The sequence below is a fragment of the Dicentrarchus labrax genome, unplaced genomic scaffold, assembly GCF_905237075.1.
Source record: "Dicentrarchus labrax unplaced genomic scaffold, dlabrax2021, whole genome shotgun sequence".
In the NCBI taxonomy this organism is placed as follows: Eukaryota; Metazoa; Chordata; class Actinopteri; family Moronidae; genus Dicentrarchus; species Dicentrarchus labrax.
The window spans coordinates 323,499-347,817 of NW_026136742.1; the positions used below are offsets into that span (position 1 = coordinate 323,499).

Sequence of the window (24,319 nt, forward strand, 5' to 3'; positions counted from 1 at the left end):
TAATGTAAATGTTAATATGTTTTAAATAAGATAATAAATACTGTATTCATTACAGTTGTTTTTAGTTACTCTCAAGTTCCAAGGTGAGGTAGTGTCTCCGGCTGCTCACTCAAAGAAAATGAGTGACAGAATGTAAAGTCAACTTCCTTCAGGATCTAAGATCTGAAGGTCTCACTGCTGCTGCAAAGAACAAAAAAATGCCTCCGTTTTATTGGGGAAACCCAGATTTTATTTAGAGCGTGAACAGCATAACACATGAGGTGAATATTTTACGTGGGCGAGGTGCCCTGCTCAAAGGCACTTACAAAGCTGATGTTCAGGGAGTGGAATTAATCTCTGAATGTGCCAGACAACTTCAGTTTTAACACCATTAACTATGATTTAAATTAGTCTGAACAGGTTTAACTTTAACTCACATTTCACCTTTATGTCTCAAAACAGAATAACAAAATATAAAATAATTTTAAATAAACAGAACACTGTCAACAATGACAACATATAAATATATATATAGTATATACATTCAGTGTGGGCTAGGTGCCCTGCTCAAAGGCACTTTCACAGCTGATGTTCAGGGAGTGTAGAGTTCTTAAAGTTAAATTTAGTTTTTATAAAAACAGAAAATTCAGCTCTGAATGTGACAACCTCAGCTTGTATTCTGAATGTTTCTCGAACTAAACACTCAACTAATCTCTGGAGGAACTAGTTTGTGAGGTGCAACCTCTGCAGCTGCACCCGACCCCTGATTTACGGAGGTTGATCTGAAGGCAACACTGTCAATACTGTTGTTGCTGTGCACCTGTCTGTCTGTCTCTCTCTCGCTCTCTCTCTCTCTCTCTCTCTCTCTCTGCCTCTCTCTCTCTCTCTCACCCCAACTGGTCGAGACAGACGACCACCCACCTAGAGCCGGAGGATCTGTCCTAGGTTTCTGCCTTTTAACAGGCAGTGTTTCCCTTGCCCTTGTCGCCAAGTGCTTGCTCATGGTGGTACTGTTGGGTCTCTGCAAATAATGTTATAGAGTTCGGTCTAGACCGGCTCTATTTGAATTGGCGCTATACAAATAAAATTGAATTGAATTGAATTGAACATGTGGTGCTTCATTCCAATCTTTTGGACAATGACCAAGTAATCCATAATCATCCTGAGAAGCAGGAAGAGTTTCACTGTTGCCTGCCAGATACCAGAATAGAATTCATGACTATTTGTTGGCCGAGGTGTTCGTGTGTTTCACAGATATGACACGATGGCACCTGCTCACTGCGAGCTAGACGAGCTGGACTCTTTGACAGCGGTGTCAGAGAGGAGGATGCTGTGCAAGCTATATATCATCTTGGACAATGTCTCCCACCCTAACAATGAACTGGTCAAACACAGGAGGACTTTCAGTGCAAGACTCATTCCACAGAGACGCACCACAGACTGGCACAAGAAGTCATTCCTGTCTGTGACCATCAAACTCTTTAACTCCTCCCTCAGAGAGTCAAAACTCTCAGTCGCCATCATTAAACAGGCCCTTGAAATGTTCTCTGGTTGAGGTGATTCCTTTTCAGCTGGACCTGCTGCTGGTTTGAATCACCGAACTGATGAGACAGATCCAAGAGCAGGAAACATTCTCACCTCCTTTAACATCAAGCACCAACGTGCACCTAGACTGGAGATGGTTTGTTTTGGTAAAATTCATACCCCCAGAAGCTGGAAGACAATGAACAGAAGTTTAATAATTAGTCAGCTGTCTCCTTAAAAAGTCTGGTATGATTTACACAACAAGGATTTACACTCACTTTCTGTGGTTTCTTGTGTTTAAGTAAATATCCACCGACTCCACCACCCAGGACCAGTAAGACGCAGACAACCACAACGATCAGAGCGCCCAGATGGGAACGACCAGCTGATGTGAAGAAAGCAAACAGAGAGAAAAGTTACAGTGACTGATGTACAAAGAACACAAAGTTAGCGTTGGAGTTGTACATGGTTTACATAAATAAGTGACTAACTTGGGATCTTTGGATCTGGATTTTTGATTTGTCTGGCATCCAGCTGTGTCTCTATCGTCGTTTGAACAGAGCTTGGTTCTGAAAAAAACTGATTTATAATAATTTAAAACACAATATTAAAGAGAAACCATTTCAACCCTCCAAGACCCAAAGTTTGGCCCCTGATGTAAACAACTGCACTCACCTACAACAAGTGTAACAACTGATTCCTTCACTGGGCCCTTTAACTTCGGGATGAAACATCTGTATCTCCCTCCGTCCTCCAGCGTCACGTTCAGGATCTTGAGCGAGATGTCTCCGCTCTTCAGGCCGTCCTTGGAGAGCTCCGTCCTCCCGATGTACGACCGGAGCTTCATGTCCGTGTTTTCGTGGCCGCCTCTGTGAAGGTGCACAATCAGAGTCAGCCAGTCTGAGGGGTCGGGCTTCAGGTCGGGCCTCGACCACTCCACCGTCAGCCGCTCCACGTTTAACGAAGGCTGCAGGCGGCACGGCAAGATGACGTCATCGCCAATGTGAGTGACGACTGGCTGAAGAGACCCGACCACACGAGGCTGACCTGGACAACAGAGAACATTTAAATCTTGGGATCTGAGTTATGAGTGACAGTAATAACATTATCTCAACTTGTAGTTTACTTCTCAATAATTCCACAAGCTTACCTTCTTTGGAAGTCGAGGCTGTCGTACTCAAACATACAGTCAAAGTCCAGAATAGGAAAATGGAACCAACCATAACCTTGAAATTCTCCAACGGTGAGTTCCCTGTGACTCTGTTTGTTTCAGGGAACAGGCCTCTGGGTGTTTATGTTCAGCTATAATAAAGAAAAAAACAACTTAGTGTTAGTTTGACATCTTTAACAGCTAGTTAATGAATACATTAAAAGTTCATATACACCTATACACACACATACACATAAACACATATACATACACATCACACACACACACACACACACACACAGACACACACACACACACATATATATACACCTATACACACAAACACATATACACATATACACACATATATATACACCTATACACACAAACCCACACATAAACACACATATATATATACACCTATACACACACACACATAAACACACACATATATATATACACCTATACACACACATACACAAACACATACACATACACATAGATATATACACCTATACACACAAACACACACATAAACACACACATATATATACACTTATACACACACATACATATAAACACATATACATACACACACACACACACACACACACACATATATACACATATACACACACACATATATACACCTATACACACAAACACACACATAAACACATATGGAAACACATACACACACACACATATATATACACACATATACACACACATATAGACATATAGACATATACACACAGACAAACACAGACAAACACACAAACACACACACACACACAAACAAACACACACACACACACACACACACACACACACACACACACACACACACACACACACACACACACACACATATACACACCTATACACATACATACAAATAAACACATATACATACACCTACACACACAAACACACACATATACACACATAGACAAACACAGACAAACACACAAACACACACGCCCTCTTCCCCCAAACACCAAGCAAACACAAATCTATTCCAACAACATCACAACAAAATCATCATCATCATCATCATCATCATCATATCTCACCGGATGCAGGGTCCTCGTGCCTGAACCCATGTGACTGCGCAGTCATTAAACAGAAAGTAACTTTAACGCGACCGTTAACTTAAATAAATAACTCAGTAAGATTCTCAAATACACAGTCCAGGTCCAAACTCCCCGAAGAGACCCGGAAAACTGATCCGACAGAACTGTTCGCGGGGAGCTGACAGACTGACAACAGCGTGGCATGAACCAGTAACACAGTACATTGGAGTTCCCCCACCTCTGTTGTCCCCGCCCCTCTGCTGCTCATTGGTCCTGACAGCTAACGCCACATGAATGAGATGATGTGACTTCGTGAATAAAGGTAACCTTCGGGCATTTCCGGGTAGAAGTATAATTATAGTACAGTATGACACAATGTAAACAATGTTAAACCTTAATAAAAGACAGAAATAAAACTAAAACTGTTATAATCATTGTTATTTTCTATAGATTTCAGGGATTTGTAGTACAGAGTTAATTCTTTCATTAAAACCTTTACATTAAGGGCTGTGTCTTAATACATTTGTGTTTGTGGATTAAAGGATTTTCCTAAAATAAATCTAATATTCAACAGAAATTCTGTTTTCTTACCTTCTGTGACCCTGATGTAATAATAATAATCTCTGGTGAAACGTTACAGCCAATCGTACATATCACACCAGAAAGCATAGACCATAAATAATCTGTAGCTTTTACACCGCAGCCACTGCAGCTGTTGTGATCAAGAGGGTTTAAAGTGAAGCTCTTTCGCCTCTGGAGGTATTTACAAGACTTTAAGATCCAATATGGTCGCAGTCATTCAGAAATGTGCTCAGGGGCTCCACCATGTAGAGCCTGATATATAATAATGGTAATAAGTCAACTGTTGTATTCTAAACTCTACTGGCAGACAATATAAGGTTTCTATCTACTGTAATATCAACTGAGAACAGAGGGGAGTGTATAAACTGATAGATAATGCTTCAGTGAGACTATATTAGAAGAGACTTTAGCTCAACATCAGACAGAGGTTGGCTGAGAGACAGACAGACACAATGAACACTGAATGTCTGAAAATAGGTTTTATTTCACTGTATTACAAATTCATATTTCACTGTTCAAGTCAACATCAAAGCAGTAACATTCGACAATAATAATAATACAGTACAAACACATTGTAGAAAAGTTTTAAAAAACCCTGACAGTACCGCACAATCCCAGACGTACAACACTGCATCAACAACGTAACATTTAAAGGGAAAGAGGTATTTTAATGGCTTTGTTCTCTGCTTACATCCATTCTTTACACTACGCGCCACATTCACACGTTCACACACTGACAGTGCAGCATCAGGACCGACTCAGGGTTCGGGACACGGACACTTCTACGTGGATGCTCCACCTCCTGAACCACAGCTGCCCATTTAAAAAGAGATGTGTGCGATTGGATGACTATATCGGCTAAGGCCATCAATGGTTGTTTTGTTGTTTTGGCTGATTTTTGTTATTTTATTTAGTTAACTTAATGTCCTGCCTCTAAAGAATAAAAGCTACTCAGCTGTAGAGAATTTACACATTAAACTTCTGTGAATTCAGGGTTTATTTGGACGAGTCAGAGAGACGCCAACCAGGACTCTGACTCCGGGGCAGGCTGGGGGGCAGGTAGAGGAGTGAGGGAGGTCGGGGGCATCAGACAGCAGAGTTAGTGATTGTTGGAATAGTGTAAAGACTAACAGAGACGGTTTAGTGAGTTTGATTCAGCTTCTGTAGAGTTTGAACGTGTTTTAAAATCCTTTAACAAGGTCTCAGTTTGGAAGCTTTAATTAAGGCGTACGGTATTTTATATATTTATACATATTTACTGTTTTAAGTTGAAAAGTGTTTTTCTTTAGTGAGTTTATTTTCTTTATTATTGCTGTCAGAGCTCGTTGCAAGTAATGTCAACAATCGGAGGCACTTAATATATAACCGATTGTTGGACTGAAGGTCCAGTGAACACATCACTCAACCCTACTGGGCGTGATGTGATGGCACTCATAATTTTACATAACAATAACTTTAAAACTCTGTGATGTAAGATGAAAGGCAATGGATTGACACTGACTATTGATTAAATACTGAATTATAAATGCTCATTAGCTGGAAATATCATTCCACATCTCTCGAGCAGTTTAACCAGATTCCTGTTCTCACACTTTGATCAATGAAGTTGTAAACATTGACACGAGGAGAAGGCGGGGCCCTGAGGGATGAGGACCAGCACTCCCTCGACCATCACGGCCGTGTGCTAGACAAAGCCCCGCGTAGGTAGGTTTCACCGACTCCATAGGCCAGCAGCAGTAAGAAGATGATAACCAAAGACGGGATCAGTGTAAACAGATAGAGACGACCAGCTGATGTGAAGAAAGCAAACAGAGAGAAAAGTTACAGTGACTGAAATAAACACAAAGTGTGATTCAGTTTCTGACAACGCAGAAGATTCTTCACCTCTAACGTTAATCTCATTGTTTGGATCTGGAGTTTGGAGATCTCTGTCATCCAGAGGCATCTCTGTCGTCGTTTGAACAGAGTTTGGTTCTGAAAAAACAGATTTATAATGATTTAAAACACAATATTAAAGAGAAAAAACAATTATAGGACGACGGTCACATAAGTTGTTCACAAAATCCTAGTTTAGTTTTGACCTTTGGACAGAAAATCCAAAGTTCTCATCTTTGAATATTCTCGTCCCTCCAAGACCCAAAGTTTGGCCCCTGATGTAAACAACTGCACTCACCTACAACAAGTGTAACAACTGATTCCTTCACTGGGCCCTTTAACTTCGGGATGAAACATCTGTATCTCCCTCCGTCCTCCAGCGTCACGTTCAGGATCTTGAGCGAGATGTCTCCGTTCTTCAGGCCGTCCTTGGAGAGCTCTGTCCTTCCGACGTACGACTGGAGCTTCATGTCCGTGTCTTCCCGACGGCCCCTGTAAAGGTACACATAGTCGACCCGACCGAGCCGATCTGAGGGGTCGGGCTTCAGGTCGGGCCTCGACCACTCCACCGTCAGCAGCTCCACGTTTAACGAAGGCTGCAGGCGGCACGGCAGGATGACATCATCGCCCAGAACGGTGACGATTGGCTGAAGAGACCCGACCACACGAGGCTGACCTGGACAACAGAGAACATTTAAACCTTAGGGTCAGATTTTCTTTACGTTGAAACCTTTGTGACAGTTTTCCCACTGCAGTAAAGTTGGAAACCTCCAATGTCTACACAACACCACCACCATGTTTAATCATTTAATTTTAATCAGGATGTCTTTATGAATCGGACACCTTCAGGCATTACCCAACAAAGACACACTCCATCTTATATTTAGTTTTCTTTCTGATTTGATCTACTTTAAACAAACACAAACACTGACAAATGATCAAATATATTCACTAATGTTTATTTCAGTTGCACATTTTCCCTGTTTTTCTGTTTTGTTCCTTGTTTAGCTTCACATCTGGTTTGTGTGCATTTTAAAAAAGGGGGATTACTGCTATTATAGCAGTAGTGAAATTAGAACTCCAATTTAATAATAAAACTACAGACACATAACAGTACAGATAATAAAGCCTTTATTTGTCAAATAACCTGTTGTAGCATCCTCAGCAGGAGGTGGATTGTGTGTGAAGTCATCGTCAACAGGAGGCTAATGGTGGCTAAAGTGAATGTGATGGGACTACAGTGCATAAGAGTTGAGTTAGTAATTATTTATCCCAATAAATATTACACAAAAACACATTAATTTTCCTCAATACACGTTCACAAATTCATCGTTTAGTTTTGACCTTTGGGCAGAAAATACAAATAAAGCTCTCATCTATGAATATTCAGACTGAGTCTCGGCCCTCCAAGACCCAAAGTTTGGCCCCTGATGTAAACAACTGCACTCACCTACAACAAGTGTAACAACTGATTCCTTCACTGGGCCCTTTAGCTTCGGGATGAAACATCTGTATCTCCCTCCGTCCTCCAGCGTCACGTTCAGGATCTTGAGCGAGATGTCTCCGCTCTTCAGGCCGTCCTTGGAGAGCTCCGTCCTCCCGACGTACGACCGGAGCTTCATGTCAAGGTTGTCGTGGCCGCCTCTGTGAAGGTGCACATAGTTGACCCGACCGAGCCGATCTGAGGGGTCGGGCTTCAGGTCGGGCCTCGACCACTCCACCGTCAGCCGCTCCACGTTTAACGAAGGCTGCAGGCGGCACGGCAGGATGACGTCATCGCCCAGAACGGTGACGATTGGCTGAAGAGACCCGACCACACGAGGCTGACCTGGACAACAGAGAACATTTAAACCCTAGGGTCAGAGTTTCTTTACGTTGAAACCTTTGTGACAGTTTTACGATCGCAGTAAAGTTGGAAACATATTCAGAAAAATAACAGTTTACCTCGATGTTGACGTCACTAATCATAATAATCTCTATGTACACCCGTCAACAAAATTTAATAAAGACATACCACAAAAAATAATCAATAACTGGACCTTAATATATTCTAGCCTCACCAAAATGACTCCACACGTCACCGGCCTTGTGTGGATGATACTACAACAGGTATTCAGGAAAATAAATGCTTTTGTATAATTTGGGACGTATTTATTGGGAGAAATATTTAGAAACTATGACTACAATGCATTACTGTCCTCCTGCCTCCTTTCCTCTTCTCAAAACAAAGAGTCATCATCAGAATGAAACATTTAATTTTAATCAGGATGTCTTTATGAATCGGCCGCCTTCAGGAATTACCCGACAAATACACACTCCATCTTATATTTAGTGCTTTCTGATTAAAGTTGCATTTACATATTATATTTAAACACACCCAAATCACACTGAAAATACAAACAAAAGAAAATTAAATTAATTGAGATTGATAAAGTAAGATTATATGGAATTTTCTAAATAAATATGGCAACAGAAATAGACCTTGAATATTTAGTGCACACACCTTTTTGTCCAATTTAGATACAACAAAGATAAGTGGATACTTTTATGTTTAAGGAAAAACAACATACAAAAATGATAAAATATAATCACTAATGTTTATTTCAGTTGCACATTTTCCCTGTTTTTCTGTTTTGTTCCTTGCATTTTAAAAAGGGGGATTACTAACACTCCTTTATAATAATAAAACTACAGACATATAAGCCTTTAGTTGTTAAATAACCTGTTGTAGCATCCTCAGCAGGAGGTGGATGGTGTGTGAAGTGAATGTGAGGAGACTGAATATTTCCTCTCACGCAGAGGCCTTTTATTGTGAAAATACCGGTTGGAGTAGCATCAACAGGAGGCTAATGGTGGCTAAAGTGAGTGTGACAGTGCATTAGAGTTGAGTTAGTTATTATTTATCCCAATCAATATTACACAATAAAGCATTTAACTTCATCAATACAATTCTTGTTGCCTAAAGAAACCAACTGTCGCCAACAGTCGACCCGAAGGTTCACAGTGTTCATAGAGTTAAGCTAAACTTGCTAACGTAACAGGAACTCGACCAAAGTAACGTTAAGTAACGAAAAACGTGAGTTTACCTTCATCAGAGGTCCAGACTCCGGTTCTCGGATATAAAGTCCAGGAGAGAAAAGTGAAGTGAAGCACAAAAATCCTGAGATAAAACATAAAACTGGCCTTAATAAACAGACTAAAGACTCATATACAGTCAACGCTAAAGGCAGACAGCGCTCCTAGCCAATCAGAGACCGAGTTTCGGTTTCATCATATCCGGGTAAGAACAGTCGCTCTGTAATAAGAGGGGCAGTAAATGTAAATTCTAAGGTTTAAGGCCCTGAAATAAGTATTAATAATAGGATATTTAGAATATTAGAAAGAATATGAGTTATTAGGAGCCCAAACTATGTTGTTATATGGAAACAATGCAGAAATATTAAACCTTAATCAGAGACAGAAAATAAAATCAGTTGGATATTTCCTGATATTTTGTGATCTGAAGTTAATGATATTTGGCTGTCACGCTCCAGCGGTGATGGTAGGAGCAGAAGAATCATTTTTAAAGTGGATTAGTGATGAGTTAACCCTTACAAGTCCCTCCAGGAAGTTCAATCACTGTCTCACTGGAAACAAGTTGCCTTCAGTTTTTGATGAATTATTTAACTTTCTTCTGCAATGCATGCATCACAATCTTCTAGAAAGAAATAAATAAAACATTTTACATACTAAAAAGAATTTTTTCTAGCAGCTAAAAAGCTAAAATGTCTTTTGGAGGGGCTGTTATTACCATTATTACCACCCAGAATGTCACAAATCATGTTTTCAGGGGAGTTCATATCTTATTAAGAGGCTCCCCTGTAGTTCACACCCTGAATAAAATAAAAATAATAATTAATTTAAAGGAAAAATAAAAGAAGTTGCTTTAGGGAACCTTATCATACAGTTGCACTAAAAATTACATTTCAGACAGAATTCCTCAAAATTTAAGAAGTAACAGATCAGATATTTTCCTAAATAAAGACATATTTCTAAAAAGACTGAATCTGCAGTTCTGGGTGGGAACAAAAAAATCAATACCACCAATCCGTTTAAAGGTTTCCCGGGAACACAATTCAAGGATATTTTACTGTCATTCACAACCATGGTTGTAGAATTAAATTTAAATATAGTTCCCTTTACGCTAGAAAAAGTGAGTTGAAAAAGAATGACTAAGGGAAAAAGCTTCTTATCCCAAATGGCAGCAGGGTGAACAGGCGGATAGGGATGTGACAGATGAACTGATATCTGGCAGAGCCTCCTTGAATCATCGTCTTTTAGAATATTTTCTGTGAACTTGTCGACACGACCATAATTAAGCTGCACCACTGGATGGAGGACGTGGCTCTTAATCTCTCCCTGTACCTGTTTGTAAATAAAACCACTACATAACCTCATAAAAAATGGCCGCTGCTTTTCTTTGCATAACCTCAACCACAACAGGAAGAAGACGTCTTCTCTCTGGTGCCAGTACCGCTCTGCACCGAGCTTCCTGTGAAAAATGCAGTACTTATTTTGACTTTCTTTTTCTTTTGTTTAGTTCCCTTCATTGGCTCCCCAGTATATTTCTGAGCAGCTTTCTTAACTATACCAGTGTTTTTGTTACATTAATTAATTATTTTATTCTTTGTAATCTCACGTCACTTTTTGACAAAATAAATGTCAGACACAGAAAAAGGTTTTTCATGAGCATACAATTTAAAAACACACACAAACTAATTCACAAATAAAAATGTGACACAGACATCATCTATTGCACCTCCATGATGACGTCATGTCTTCTGTCCTCTGCAACAAGCCGAGGAGCTGCAACATGAAGAAGAATCGTGAAGAAGAAGAAAGATAAAGAACGAATCTGGATCAGTAGTGTTAGCTCTCACCTCTTCTGTCTCTGTAGATGAGTCCCAGTATGATGGTGGACACCAGGTAAGGAGTCCCTACGACTATGTGACATACCAGTCTGGACACAGACATCTCAGGAGCATCGGGAACTGCTGAGTCTGACACTGGAGGGAGATTATTGAGTTTAATTTAATTGTGCAACTTAAACATTGGACGCAAGGAGCAAAACAGTTAGCTAATATTTGACAGTTTCATTTTTTCTCATGCAGTGAATCAGAAATATAAACCAAATGTATCCATCTGTTTTTCAACTTTGTGTGTTTATAATATGATATTACAGAATTACTTTACATAAATATCGTATATTAGATTAGTTTAATTTGCAATTTTGGACCCAATCGTGTCTCAAATCCAAAACTCCAACTCAAAACAAGCCCAATCAGCTTGCTAAGAGGAGATTTTGAGGTATAGAAGTGTTTCCAGAGCCCCATGTTCCTAGAAGACTTTTTTCCCCATGGTCCTATGTTCCCAGATTCTTATGTTCCCCATATTTATATGGCAGATAATGACAAACATGACAGAGGGCCATATGTTTTCAGAGGTCTATGATCCCAGAGTCTTATATTCCCAAAATCCCATGTTCCCAAAGTCCAATGTTCCCAGAGCCCTATGTTCCAATAGTCCTGTATTTCCAAAGTCCTATGTTGTCAGGGTTAAGTGAAGATGGTTGGGATAAGGATAACCCAATGGTCAGGGGATAGGACCTTGTAGTGTTGCAAGAAGAATATGACCAGAATTTTGACCCAAACATAATAGGAGGGGTAAAGAATATTAAACTGGGGAACAAGGGACACTGGGACACTGGGAACATGGGACTGGATACATAGATATGCTTCTTAAAAAATTCTCACCTCTGACAATCAGCCAGCTGTCTGGTGATTCTTCAGCTTCAGAGATGCTGCACTTGTAGAGTCCTTGATCAAATTTAGAGACACTGTGGATGGTCATGTTTCCCGTAGAGCTGCTCCTGATCAGAAACCCGTCTTTGTAGAAATCAGTGAGATTGGAGGCCGAGGGAGTCCTGTTTGTACAGCGCAGAGTCACATTGTCTCCCTCCATCACAGGAAGAACAGGACTCTCCAGGATCACAGAGCCACCTGAGGGACAGATCAGTATAATTTACAAGATCTTTTGCCAGTATGATGCATCAAGTATGGTGATCAAAACCCTGTATGTGTCCTGTCTCTCACAGGAGGATATGTAGAGTGACAACAGCAGTTTTTTATTGTTTAAACTCACTGGTCACAGTGATGTTGACGGCATCTCTGCACTCTCCTTCTGCAGACTCACACCAGTACACTCCACTGTCTGATGGGTAAAGGTCATTGGTGAAACAGAGGGATTCATTTATTCCACCCCAGGATGTGAAGCAATCTTGGTTCATGTTTTGAGATGTGTTCTTCTTAACTCTCCACTCTCCCTGCTGCCCACAGCTCACAGTGACAGTCCCGTACTGGAAGAACTGGGATCTGTTGGGAATGACTCTCAGAATGGCTGCAAAAAACAAAACAAGATGGAGGCTGTTATGGCTGCAGTTGACACCCGACCAATGGGATTAACCCTTTTTAGTGTTTTGTAAGTGCACCTGAAGACCCTAATTGACCCGGTCCAGCTCTCCAAACCAAGAGATACGTTCTTGGGATAAATTATATTCGTGCTCAGCTTGTTGAGGCAGCTGTGATTTCATTTTGAGCACGCCACTGTTCTCTGAATTTGATTGTGTCTGATAGACGTTAAACCTACTGGAAGAACTGGTTATGAAAGAGTCTTATTTAATACTGATATTTCTATATGACTACATAAACAAACAAGACCATCAGCGACAACATTGGCTATTTCTATATAGTTATTCTTAATTCCTGCCACAAGGTTGAGTTTGGTCAGACTCCCCTTGAAATCAATGACACAAGACAGTAGACAACGCTTCCTACTGCTTTGTCTACAGGGTCTCCCAGAATCAGCACAAAAGCAAAATTCCTTGTCGCTGCTTTAAAGGCCAGGTGAAATTAATTTTTTTAACCCTTTAAGATCGCATACACAAGTTAATGTTACCCCTATTTAACCATGAATGCTAAACAATCTACAAAAACTAGATTTTTCTTCCTGTAAAACAAAATGTGACGCATAGCCAATAATATCATGATATTCACCCGTCAATCAACTTTAACTTTAAAAGTTTGCTAGTTAGCTAAAAACATGGTTCGCTACCAGAGAGAAGTGTTTCTGGGGGCAGAATGTCACTGATTATTCTACAAAAGCACAACTTTATCAGTGATTTAGGTGAAAACTGGACCATATTCCTCCGGCTGCTCTGCCTCAACTCTGCTAACTGCTAATGTAGCTGCCATTAGTGCTGTGTGTTACCACTATCGGCCCCTTTCCCTCCCTAACTGCCTGTTTTTACAGGAAACATGCAGAAGCAAATAGCACTCATCTGTTTCACGATTTCCGTTTCATCTGGACTTTAACTATTGTTGCAAATGAAGACTTTTATCATAAATGAACCTCAAGCAACCAGAAGACTTTGCAGAAGGACTCTCTCACCACCATCTTTACATGTTGCTGTATCTGCACATAAAGAGCTCATTACCGTCTTTTCTGGTATCCGATGAGGCGAGTGTATGAAACACACCTGACAAACACACAGACAGCAGAGAGAGAAAGAAGAGAGATCAGGATAATGTTTGATATCTGTTGAGTTTGAGCCGATAAGATATCCTGTGAGGAATATGGTTAAAAAAAAGGACATTGTTACTTACAAAGACTGAGAAATAACACATCGATCTTCATCCTGTCTCACTGCTGAATGGAAAATGACTGACTTATACAAAGTGTGCCGACCACTTCCTCTGCGCAGACCAGTAACAGCATGTATAAGATGTAGACGTGAAACCAGCCCACCTTTAGGATGTGTGATAAACATGTGGCTGCATCTGGGTCACTGTGTAATTCACTTTACAACAAGAAAAACATGTAACATTCGGGTAACTTTCTGGGGAAACAACTCATTCTACCAGCTTTTAACAAAGAAGCTGCAGGTACAACTCTCCACTCTGGTGAAATAAAACCTTAGTGGAATTAGAAGATAGTCAAGCAAGGTGATATAGCACACACCTTGTTACCAGTCTACCATCAGTATAGATAAATGAATATTTTACGCCACCAGAAATGCCTTCTATCACTGTAATCCTTCCACTATGTGGGGCTCTTAACACCTTGAATTATGCTTCCCTTAAAAACTAATTCTACCAGCTTTTAACAAAGTACTTTGTGATACTAAGTCATTGTTTTGAGAACTCATTATAATGACTTACAGAATATTCTTTTCCCCTTACATTGGTAGAAAGCGGCTTCCATAGAGTACTCCTCATTCATCCTCACAGCCTCCACAGACTCCCTGTACAATTACTTTAGACTGTTGTGTCACTGTTTTAACAGTAGAGGGAGCCACACAACTGGACAACCAGCAGATACACAGAACACAGACTATATTCTGTACAAGTAAAAGGAAAATTTATAATTTCTCTCTTTTTATAAGTGAGTGTTTAGACGTTTTTCAGATATATCAGGTGAGTTTGATTATCTGACAGTAAGAGGTAAACTGTTAGAGAGTTTAAGGTCAGTCTTCATTATGAAGTGGAGCTCAGGGAACTTGCAGTGACCCTGGTCAGCTGACCTGAGAGACTTTAAGATCCAATATGGACGCAGTCATTCAGAAATGTGCTCAGGGACTCCACCATGTAGAGCTTGATATATAATAATGGTAATAAGTCAACTGTTGTATTCTAAACTCTACTGGCAGACAATATAAGGTTTCTATCTACTGTAATATCAACTGAGAACAGAGGGAAGTGTGTAAACTGATAGATAATGCTTCAGTGAGACTATATTAGAAGAGACTTTAGCTCAACATCAGACAGAGGTTGGCTGAGAGACAGACAGACCGGATGTCTGTTGCTCAACATGGCAGCTTGAACTTGATCTTATCATTTATGACTGAAAGAGAAAATATTTGTAAGCTGATTTGATCAAGATGAGTTCTCTATCATCTCTCCACTCCCTTACATATTCCATATGTACGGGAAATGAGGCCAATAAACTAAAGCCACAAACTTTGTGTGTATTCGCAAGGCTAGTATTTTTTCCTATAGCTGGCCATAAACCAGGAAGTGAGTTTCCAGATTGCTGCCGGTCCCCAGTTTCTGTCCCCCCTGACAGTTGTAGTTTATCTAGTATGGAGAGCCAACAGGGACATTCTTGTGGGGGGTGTGGTATTTCTGTGCCATGTGGTCATGACAGATGTATGCTGTGTCTCAGGACATCAGCATCAGGGACTTGGATAAAGTCCTAAGTGCACTTCAGCAACCCGCCCTTGAGCTTTGGGGGTGCTGATTTGAAGTGGCTTTCCCTTAAAATGCATTCCTGGTAGCCATAACTTCCACCAGGGAGGATAAGTGAACTCCAAGCCCCGTCAGCTCACAGTGACTGCTGTAGGTTGTCGCCAGATGGGTGGAGCATCGTGCAACCCAGCTTTCCTGCCTAAGGTTCTGTCTGAGGTCCACCTATCTCAGTTGGTAGACTGATCAGCTCTTCATCTGCTTTGTCAGTCATACAGACAGGCCCATATCAAAGCCTAGGCTGTCCCACTGGATCATGGAGATATTTCAGCAGATGTATGTGGTAAGGCTACCATACCAAAAAGATGCTGAATGCTGCAGTCAGCTGTTGTGGGTTGGGTGTGACTCGTGATTTGAAATGTGACTCATTTGTAATACGACTATGGGCGATGTCTACTTTTCCACCAGCTGTCGTCTCCCTGATCAGTCTTGTGGCTTGCGGACTGACCTGAGAAGACCTTCTGCCTCTCAGGCTTGGCCTTTGCGTTATGCGGGGCCTTGATCTGATGTATGTAGTATGAAGTATGTAAATAGTGTACATTTGTAAATTGTTTGTTTGTTTCACGTTTGTGTATTGGGCTTGTGGGCTGTGCCATCTCCCCGTACATATTAAATATGAAACGGATGGAGAGTCTTGAGACGATAGAGACTGTCTGAGTGAACAGACTATCTGTCCAGCTTCTAGGCCGCTCAGAGACACGTTTCGATCAAACTATCACTGATTACACGCCAGCACAGGTGCTTTATAGGTAAACCGTAGGGCGTGACCGGGCAAGCTGGTGTATCTTAAAGAACTATCCACAGACCCGGTCAATCAGGGCGATCTTTCCCCGTACATATACATACCAGATTATGATCTCTCATAACTGACAGAGATAAATGCAAACAGACACAATGAGTGTAACAGAGAGGAGCTGTCCACAGACACAATGAACACGACACACTGTGGTTGTTTGAAAATGGGATTTATTTGACTTTTATCCGCTGTGTTAACAATTAATATTCAACAACAAAGCAGAAATATTTGAGAATAATAATAGTGCAAACTCTTATTTTAAACACCTTGAATGTACTGTACTACCTCATAACATCCAGAATGTAAAAGACGTATAAAGAACACTAAAATACTAACATTTAATCCCACTGTGGAGATTTTTATTCAGAGCCTAAACAGCATAACACAAATTAGTTAAATAACTTAAATTCAAGAGGTTCAAGAGGTTTTAACATTCAAGATCACAGCACTTTTAATTTAATTTCTAACAAACAGAACAATGTCAACAATGACAATATACAAATATATATATATAGTATATAGATTCAGTGTGGGCTAGGTGCCCTGCTCAAAGGCACTTTCACAGCTGATGTTCAGGGAGTGTAGAGCTCTTAAAGTTAAATTTAGTTTTTATAAAAAGAGAAAATTCAGCTCTGAATGTGCCAGACAACCTCAGCTTGTATTCTGAATGTTTCTCACAGTCATAGTGAATAAAGGTGACCACAAATCAGTTAAATGTCATCAAAAAACACAGACACTGCTGTCTGCTGAATCACACAGTTTTAACACCATTAACTGATTCAGATCAGTCTAAACAGGTGGGGAATCAACTGTAAGTCACATTTCCCCTTTACGTCTTGTAACTTTCGTCCTTAAAATACAAAAAAAACCCATATATATTCTTCTCATTCAGTTAGAGGTAAGACTGAGTTGTACAAATAAATTAAGTTTTTACTAACTACTAATTTGTTTCAGACTGATTATTCACTAAATCAGGTTGCACCATTAAAACTTATAGCATACAAGCAGAAATACAGTATGTGTCTCACAGTCATTAGTCACTCTGATTATGCTAAGCTAACTGACGTTATTTACCTGTTTAAACAAATGTTATTGGCACAACGTCTCATAACTGGAGGTACGTTGCAGCAGTTCCACCTGGAATTTAGTGGATGTAAACTCTCAACACTCTCTGTGGAGGAACTACTTTGTGAGGTGCAACCCGTTTGAATGTAGTCATGTGTAAAACAGCAGCTGCATCCGGTTCCTGCTTTGACCTATCAGAGGGCAACATGTGGTGTTGCTGTCATTCAAATCCTTTGGACACAAATAATCTTCCTGATTAGCAGGAAGAGGACGGTTAAACTGTTAAACAAGTTCTGCCGGATACAGAATACCAGAATTAAACTTCAATTCCGTGTGATCGGGACAGGACGAGCTTTTCAGTCGCTTTGAGGTCCAAGGTGAAGTACTGTCTCTGGTTGCTCACTCAAAGAGCTGAAAATGAGTGACGAGGTGCAAAAATTACAAAAAACTATAACTTGTAGCTACCATGTCATTGGACAGGAGCCCACAAGATGATTTACAGTTCTGTCACAGTTCTTCTGCAGGCTGTTCTTTCTAAAGTCCAAACCAAAGGTTACCAGAAGATACTCCATCAGTCAGTAAAGTCGACTTTTCTCCAACAGGGCCAACTTCCTCCAGGATCCAAGATCTGAAGGTCTCACTGCTGCTGAACCAGCTGGTTCACTTGCAGCTGGACCTGCTGCTGGTTTGAATCCCTGAACTGATGAGACAGATCCAAGAGAGGGAAACACTCTCACTTCAATTAACATCAACTACCAACCTGCCCTTGAGCAAGGCACCTAGACTGGAGATGGTTTGTTTCAGGCTACGTCATACTCCAGAACCTGGAAGACAATGAACAGAAGTTTAACAATTAGTCAGCTGTCTCCTTAAAAAGTCTGGTATGATTTACACAACAAGGATTTACACTCACTTCCTGTTGTTTCTTGTGTTTAAGTAAATATCCACCGACTCCACCACCCAGGACCAGTAAGACGCAGACAACCACAACGATCAGAGTGCCAGGATGGGAACGACCAGCTGATGTGAAGAAAGCAAACAGAGAGAAAAGTTACAGTGACTGAAATAAACACAAAGTGTGATTCAGTTTCTGACAACACAGAAGATTCTTCACCTCTAACGTTCGTCTCATCGTTTGGATCTGCAAGTTGGAGATCTCTGTCATCCAGCGGCGTCTCTGTCGTCGTTTGAACAGAGTTTGGTTCTGAAAAAAACAGATTGATAATGATTTAAAACACAATATTAAAGAGAAAAAAACAATTATAGGACGACGGTCACATAAGTTGTTCACAAAATCCTAGTTTAGTTTTGACCTTTGGACAGAAAATCCAAAGTTCTCGTCTTTGAATATTCAGACTGAGTCTCGGCCCTCCGAGACCCAAAGTTTGGCCCCTGATGTAAACAACTGCACTCACCTACAACAAGTGTAACAACTGATTCCTTCACTGAGCCCTTTAACTTCGGGATGAAACATCTGTATCTCCCTCCGTCCTCCAGCGTCACGTTCAGGATCTTGAGCGAGATGTCTCCGCTCTTCAGGCCGTCCTTGGAGAGCTCCGTCCTCCCGACGTACGACTGGAGCTTCATGTCCATGTCTTCCCGACGGTCCCTGTAAAGGTGCACATAGTCGACCCGACTGAGCCGATCTGAGGGGTCGGGCTTCAGGTCGGGCTTCGACCACTCCACCGTCAGCCGCTCCACGTTTAACGAAGGCTGCAGGCAGCACGGCAAGATGACGTCATCGCCCAGAACGGCGACGATTGGCTGAAGAGACCCGACCACACGAGGCTGACCTGGACAACAGAGAACATTTCTCATCATTTACTTTTCTTTACAGAAATTAACTAAACGCTACAGGCCGACGTATATTAAGTTTTCTTACACCCCTTAAAATCAAGAAGTTCTCACAACCACCTGTGAAGCTTAGGCGACCCCTAGTGGAAGACTCAGAGTACTGGACTATATTCTGAATCTATAGCTCCTGAAAATCAATAAATAATAGAAGAATCACAATAAAATACACTGCGGTATATTGTGATACTGTATGCTTTTTTAAATCATTAATCCAACATCATAGCCCCCCCTCAGTTTACAGCACTGCCATCCAAGTGTTGGGGGTTTAAACACAATAATCGATACAGAGTTTTTGAGAATTGACACAATATGACACCAAACAATGACATATCTCAATATTATTCTTACACCCCTAATAATTATCAACAATTTGACACCTTAATGATTCAAATATCACACTGGAATTAAAGCTGAAGTCTGGCATCAGGCAGACAAAGGCTTTAGTAGAGGACACAGTGGAACCATTATCTCTATCAGGGCAGGAACTGGTTGGGGCGGTTACTGGTTCCTATCCAAAAGATTGGAATGAAACACATGTAGCTCTCTGATAGGTTAAACTGAAGGGCAGAGACATTTATTTCAAAAGTCTGATAAAGGCCGTCACCCTTACTCTACAAACACGGTAATGTTCAGACAACAGGCTGTTTAATGGACTCAGGATGAGGATGTGAGTCAGCCAACATTGTTTACTGTATGAATCATCAGATTATATCTATTCTGAGGAATTAAAGAGAAATAAGTCTGAGAATAATCTGATAAAGACAGGATGTGTTACAGAGTTTGTAAAAAACAATATATAACATCTCAGATGTTTTGTATTTTGTATGCTACTGGATACTTGAATTTCCCTCGGGATAAAGAAAGTATCTCTCTATCTCAGTATACATACACTATATATATAGAAGTTAGTGGAACTCTTTGTTTTCTTCTTTAGTAAAATATAATTCACATTACAGTTCATGGACACAGACGCTACTGTAGTATAAAGCTCCGGACAACTCTGAGCTGAATGAATGAATGAATGAATGAATGAATGAATGTTCTTACCTCCATCGGACGTCCACACTCCCTCAGTCAAACACACAGTCCAAGTCCAGAAGAGAAACCAGAAGCTAAACACGAAGTTTCTGAAGTGACTCATAAAAATAAAGTGAGGAAGCCGACAGACTGAAAGTTAGAGAGCGACCGTACAGTTCTGGACCGGGTTCTGTTCTGTGGACACCACGAAGTGAGACAGGAGGAGACATGTCTGTTAATATAAGACCCACCCTACTCTGTCTCACACCAACCAACAACCACTTCCAGTAGTGAAAAGACCACGCCCCCTTACGTAACGTACGTACGTCTGCTGACGTCGAAGACATGTGACCTGATTTTCCAGGTTGTTAAGGTGACAGTGTTCTCTACAGAACAACAAACAGAACCAACATTCTTGAACGAACCAGAACGTTCTGGGTCTTTTTATTTTAAACTAATATGTGAATTTTATTTTATTATTTTACAATGTGTGAATCAGTTGAGTCAGGTCTCACGTGACTTTTACATCACTCTATATTCGTCCAGACTTGTTCACACTGGAATCTGATATGGGCCACATTTATAAATGAATCTGAACAAACAACCAAACAACAACAACAACAACAACAACGACGACGACGACGACAACAACAACAACAACAAGATCAGAATAAATCAGAATTAAGCACTACAGCTTGTATGTAATGTAATGTAATGTTACATAATGTAACATATGTAATGAGAGTGAAATAAAGTAAAATATATGAGTCATGATGACTAATCATCATGTGACTGTTACTAAGCTTTATTTTGTAACTGATCACCTAAAGTAACCTAAAGATTTATTATTTTTCCAAAACTCTAAAAAATATGTATTCAGTCAGAGTCAGCTCCATGAAGGAGGTACTTTGTTATTATCATACTATTATTATTATTATTACTATTATTATTATTGTGACTCAGCAAGTTCAGTAAAACATCTTTTGAATAAAATAATCATCATGAGTAAAATCCTGGTGAACTCTAATCTCTTATGTATCTACAAACTGTAGTGATGTAACTTTACTCTCACTTTTTCTTTTCATTTTCCAAACTGAAAGAAAAATATTCCCCAGGATCCTGTGGGGACTCCTGGTCGACTCAAAATAAGCTGTGGGGGAAATAAAATCAAGACCTTATATTACACATTTATCACATAACACTGAATGTAAATGCACACAGAAAAATCTGCTGTTTCATTACTGATGCAACCATACTGGTCATGCATGTAATGTTCTGTTTACACCTTTAAAATGTGTCACCAGTGACCTCTGACCTAGAGGGCTGTACCTACTCCACGTTGTCAGTGGATGACAGTAGAGGAGGTTGGACCCGTCTGGCCAACACACTGGGAAATAGGAAATAACTAAATGTGTAACATTTCCTGAGTTTACAAGAAGGTCCAAATAATTAACAATCTGTTGTAGATAACGTTTCACAAAGCTTATAAAGTGTCTCCTCGCTCAGTAACTCCCAAAATTGTAAGATTTTTTAATGGAGTCTGGTGAAATTCAGAATCAGATTTATTGCCAAGTAGGTTTTCACATACAAGGAATTTGCCTTTTGTACACTGGTGCATAGGAATCACAACCAAGCTAGAAAATATAAATAAAGATAAAAAGATACAAAATGGCCAGATACTTAAATAAACGAGTAAATAGCTGTACAGAAATGAGAATAACAATGGACTGAATGTGCAAGATAAAACATTAATGTAATGCATATATACAGGATGGGTTTAAGAACCAGTGTCAGTGGGGGGTCCCGGGTCTTGTTAATGAGACCAGCCGCAGACGGAAGGAACTGTTCTTCTGCTGTGAGGTTTTGGTCATGATCCTGCCAGAGGGAAGTGTTTCCAAGAGTCTGTGTCCGGGGTGGGAGGGGTCAGCCACAATCTTACCGCCTCCTAGAGAGATGGCAGGAAACACAGAGAGTCCTCTGGAGCTTTTAAAGTCACTAGAAGCACATTCAAGGCCCTTTGTAAAAGTCTGTACTGTATGGGGGGTGAAGTTTTATATAACTCACCCGTTTAAATTATATTATGGCTTAAAGTTATGCATAGTTAAGGGTGTGGCCACGTTGAGTGACAGGTACGTGCCCACCTCAGCTCCACCTCTTTGACCTGTTAAACAGAACTTGCTGCTTTCTCCTCATTTATATGGAGAGAATTCTGTTCCTTTAATTTTCAATCAAATAGAATAGATTTGAAACCAAAAAAGAGATTTGAGAGCAAAAAAGAGTAAGTGGCAATCAAAAACATTTTTTTGAGATCGAAACAGAACAGGTTGCAATTGAAAAAAAAATATGAGCGAACACATTTCTTCAACTTCAATCAAAACTAATGTTTGTAAGTAAAAACATGCGACCATTTTGCGTCCTCTTTGCTTGAGAGTTATAAAGTTTTGTTTGCAAATCAGTCCTCTTTGCTTGCAAATTCAAAAGTTTTGCTTGCAAATTCAACTGCACTTGAGGGCGGGGCCTACGCTGGTGGACGAGAGAAGAGTTTCTATTGGTTGGTTTGACTGGCTACGTCTTCTGCATTACACCCACTTCTCCCTGTGCTGTGCTGCTTGGAGGTAGCCTATTGCTCTTGAAACGTTTCCCATAAGTAATGAATTGCACTATGTATCGTTGGCTACAGCCTGCCTTACATTCACAACAACAACAACAACAACACAAGTAATGAATTATAATGCCCTGCTGCTGCAAGCACACTGATTAGCAGCAACATGGTTGTCTCTGCTAGTCACGGCCTGAGCAGAGTAGCCTAATGAGTGAGTGAATTACAGGGAGGCGTATACAACGTAGGGCTGTGATTGAAACATTTAGTGTTGCATGGTACTCACGGTGCCAAAACGTCAGGGTTCCTACACAACAGTACTACCGTGGATTACTAATCTACCGCTGAACGCGGGGCCAGTTTCCACTGTGTAGCGGGCTGCTGCTACTCCTCCCGGCTCCCTTTCTCGCTACAGCTGTTCCAATGTCAACAAACACACGTGGCGAATAATTAAAATCACAGGACATGTCTTTTAGTCTGATTATACAGATCAGTGGTGCTGAAATTTGCGTTTCTCTTCTATAGCCTACACATTGTACATCTCTGAGGTCAAAAGCATCATTCAGCTGCTCCTGTATAGACTAGTAATGCTGGCTGGTTAGAAATATGTGCGTGAATTTGTTAAATTATTCGCCACGTGTGTTTGTTGACATTGGAACAGCTGTAGCGAACGGGAGCCGGGAGGAGTAGCGGCAGCCCGCTACACAGTGGAAACTGGCCCCGTGTTCAGCGGTAGATTAGTAATCCACGGTAGTACTGTTGTGTAGGAACCCTGACGTTTTGGCACCGTGAGTACCATGCAACACTAAATGTTTAAATCACAGCCCTATGTTGAATACGCCTCCCTGTAATTCACTCACTCATTAGGCTACTCTGCTCAGGCCGTGACTAGCAGAGACAACCATGTTGCTGCTGATCAGTGTGCTTGCAGCAGCAGGGCATTATAATTCATTACTTGTGTTGTTGTTGTTGTTGTTGTGAATGTAAGGCAGGCTGTAGCCAACGATATATAGCGCAATTCATTACTTATGGGAAACGTTTCAAGAGCAACAGGCTTCTCCAAGCAGCACAGCACAGGGAGAAGTGGGTGTAATGCAGAAGACGTAGCCAGTCAAACCAACCAATAGAAACTCTTCTCTCGTCCACCAGTGTAGGCCCCGCCCTCAAGTGCAGTTGAATTTGCAAGCAAAACTTTTGAATTTGCAAGCAAAGAGGACTGATTTGCAAACAAAACTTTATAACTCTCAAGCAAAGAGGACGCAAAATGGTCGTATGTTTTTACTTACAAACATTAGTTTTGATTGAAGTTGAAGAAATATATTCTCTCATATTTTTTTTTCAATTGCAACCTGTTCTGTTTCGATCTCAAAAAAATTTTTTGATTGCCACTTACTCTTTTTTGCTCTCAAATCTCTTTTTTGGTTTCAAATCTATTCTATTTGATTGAATAATAAAGGAACAGAA

General features: G+C 40.5%; 2 protein-coding genes and 1 long non-coding RNA gene across 4 annotated transcripts; 1 reads left to right on the plus strand and 2 right to left on the minus strand.

Annotated features, from left to right (window-relative positions):
- Nucleotides 1–206: 206 nt before the first annotated feature.
- LOC127359610 (uncharacterized) lies at nt 207–20,739 on the minus strand. Of its 2 annotated transcripts, XM_051393565.1 has the most exons (7): nt 20,287–20,739; nt 18,801–19,178; nt 7,637–8,014; nt 6,485–6,862; nt 1,995–2,081; nt 1,782–1,888; nt 207–1,692 (listed from the first exon to the last, which is right to left on the minus strand). In XM_051393565.1, the coding sequence occupies exons 1-7, from the start codon at nt 20,378–20,380 to the stop codon at nt 1,678–1,680; spliced, it is 1,437 nt and encodes a 478-aa protein (XP_051249525.1). In that variant the 5' UTR covers nt 20,381–20,739; the 3' UTR covers nt 207–1,677. The 2 variants fall into 2 exon arrangements, with proteins under 2 accessions (XP_051249525.1, XP_051249524.1); XM_051393564.1 differs by lacking the exons at nt 207–1,692; nt 1,782–1,888; nt 1,995–2,081 and adding exons at nt 4,776–6,101; nt 6,196–6,285 and having other exon boundaries at nt 20,287–20,720.
- LOC127359628 (uncharacterized) lies at nt 440–17,333 on the plus strand. The gene is made up of 2 exons (XR_007882680.1): nt 440–537; nt 16,859–17,333. It is a non-coding gene; the product is annotated as an uncharacterized LOC127359628 (long non-coding RNA).
- LOC127359620 (low affinity immunoglobulin gamma Fc region receptor III-like) lies at nt 10,901–14,027 on the minus strand. Its single transcript, XM_051393592.1, has 6 exons — nt 13,887–14,027; nt 13,718–13,759; nt 12,367–12,621; nt 11,979–12,224; nt 11,106–11,231; nt 10,901–11,031 (listed from the first exon to the last, which is right to left on the minus strand). Exons 1-6 carry the CDS (start codon nt 13,915–13,917, stop codon nt 10,976–10,978), a joined length of 756 nt encoding a protein of 251 aa, XP_051249552.1. The 5' UTR covers nt 13,918–14,027; the 3' UTR covers nt 10,901–10,975.
- Nucleotides 20,740–24,319: the final 3,580 nt, after the last annotated feature.

Bases quoted from the DNA above. Each gene is read 5' to 3' on its own strand.
- LOC127359620 (XM_051393592.1), bottom strand. From the start codon at position 13,917: ATGAAGATCGATGTGTTATTTCTCAGTCTTT. The intron at 13,760-13,886 runs GTAAGTAACAAT...TGTGTTTGTCAG, and splicing joins TGTGTTATTTCTCAGTCTTT to GTGTGTTTCATACACTCGCC. The intron at 11,232-11,978 runs GTGAGAATTTTT...ATCTCCCTCCAG, and splicing joins CAGCTGGCTGATTGTCAGAG to TGTCAGACTCAGCAGTTCCC.
- LOC127359610 (XM_051393565.1), bottom strand. From the start codon at position 20,380: ATGAGTCACTTCAGAAACTTCGTGTTTAGCTTCTGGTTTCTCTTCTGG. The intron at 2,082-6,484 runs GTGAGTGCAGTT...TTATAAATCAGT, and splicing joins AGTTGTTACACTTGTTGTAG to TTTTTTCAGAACCAAGCTCT. The intron at 1,889-1,994 runs GTTAGTCACTTA...TCTTCACATCAG, and splicing joins TCCAGATCCAAAGATCCCAA to CTGGTCGTTCCCATCTGGGC.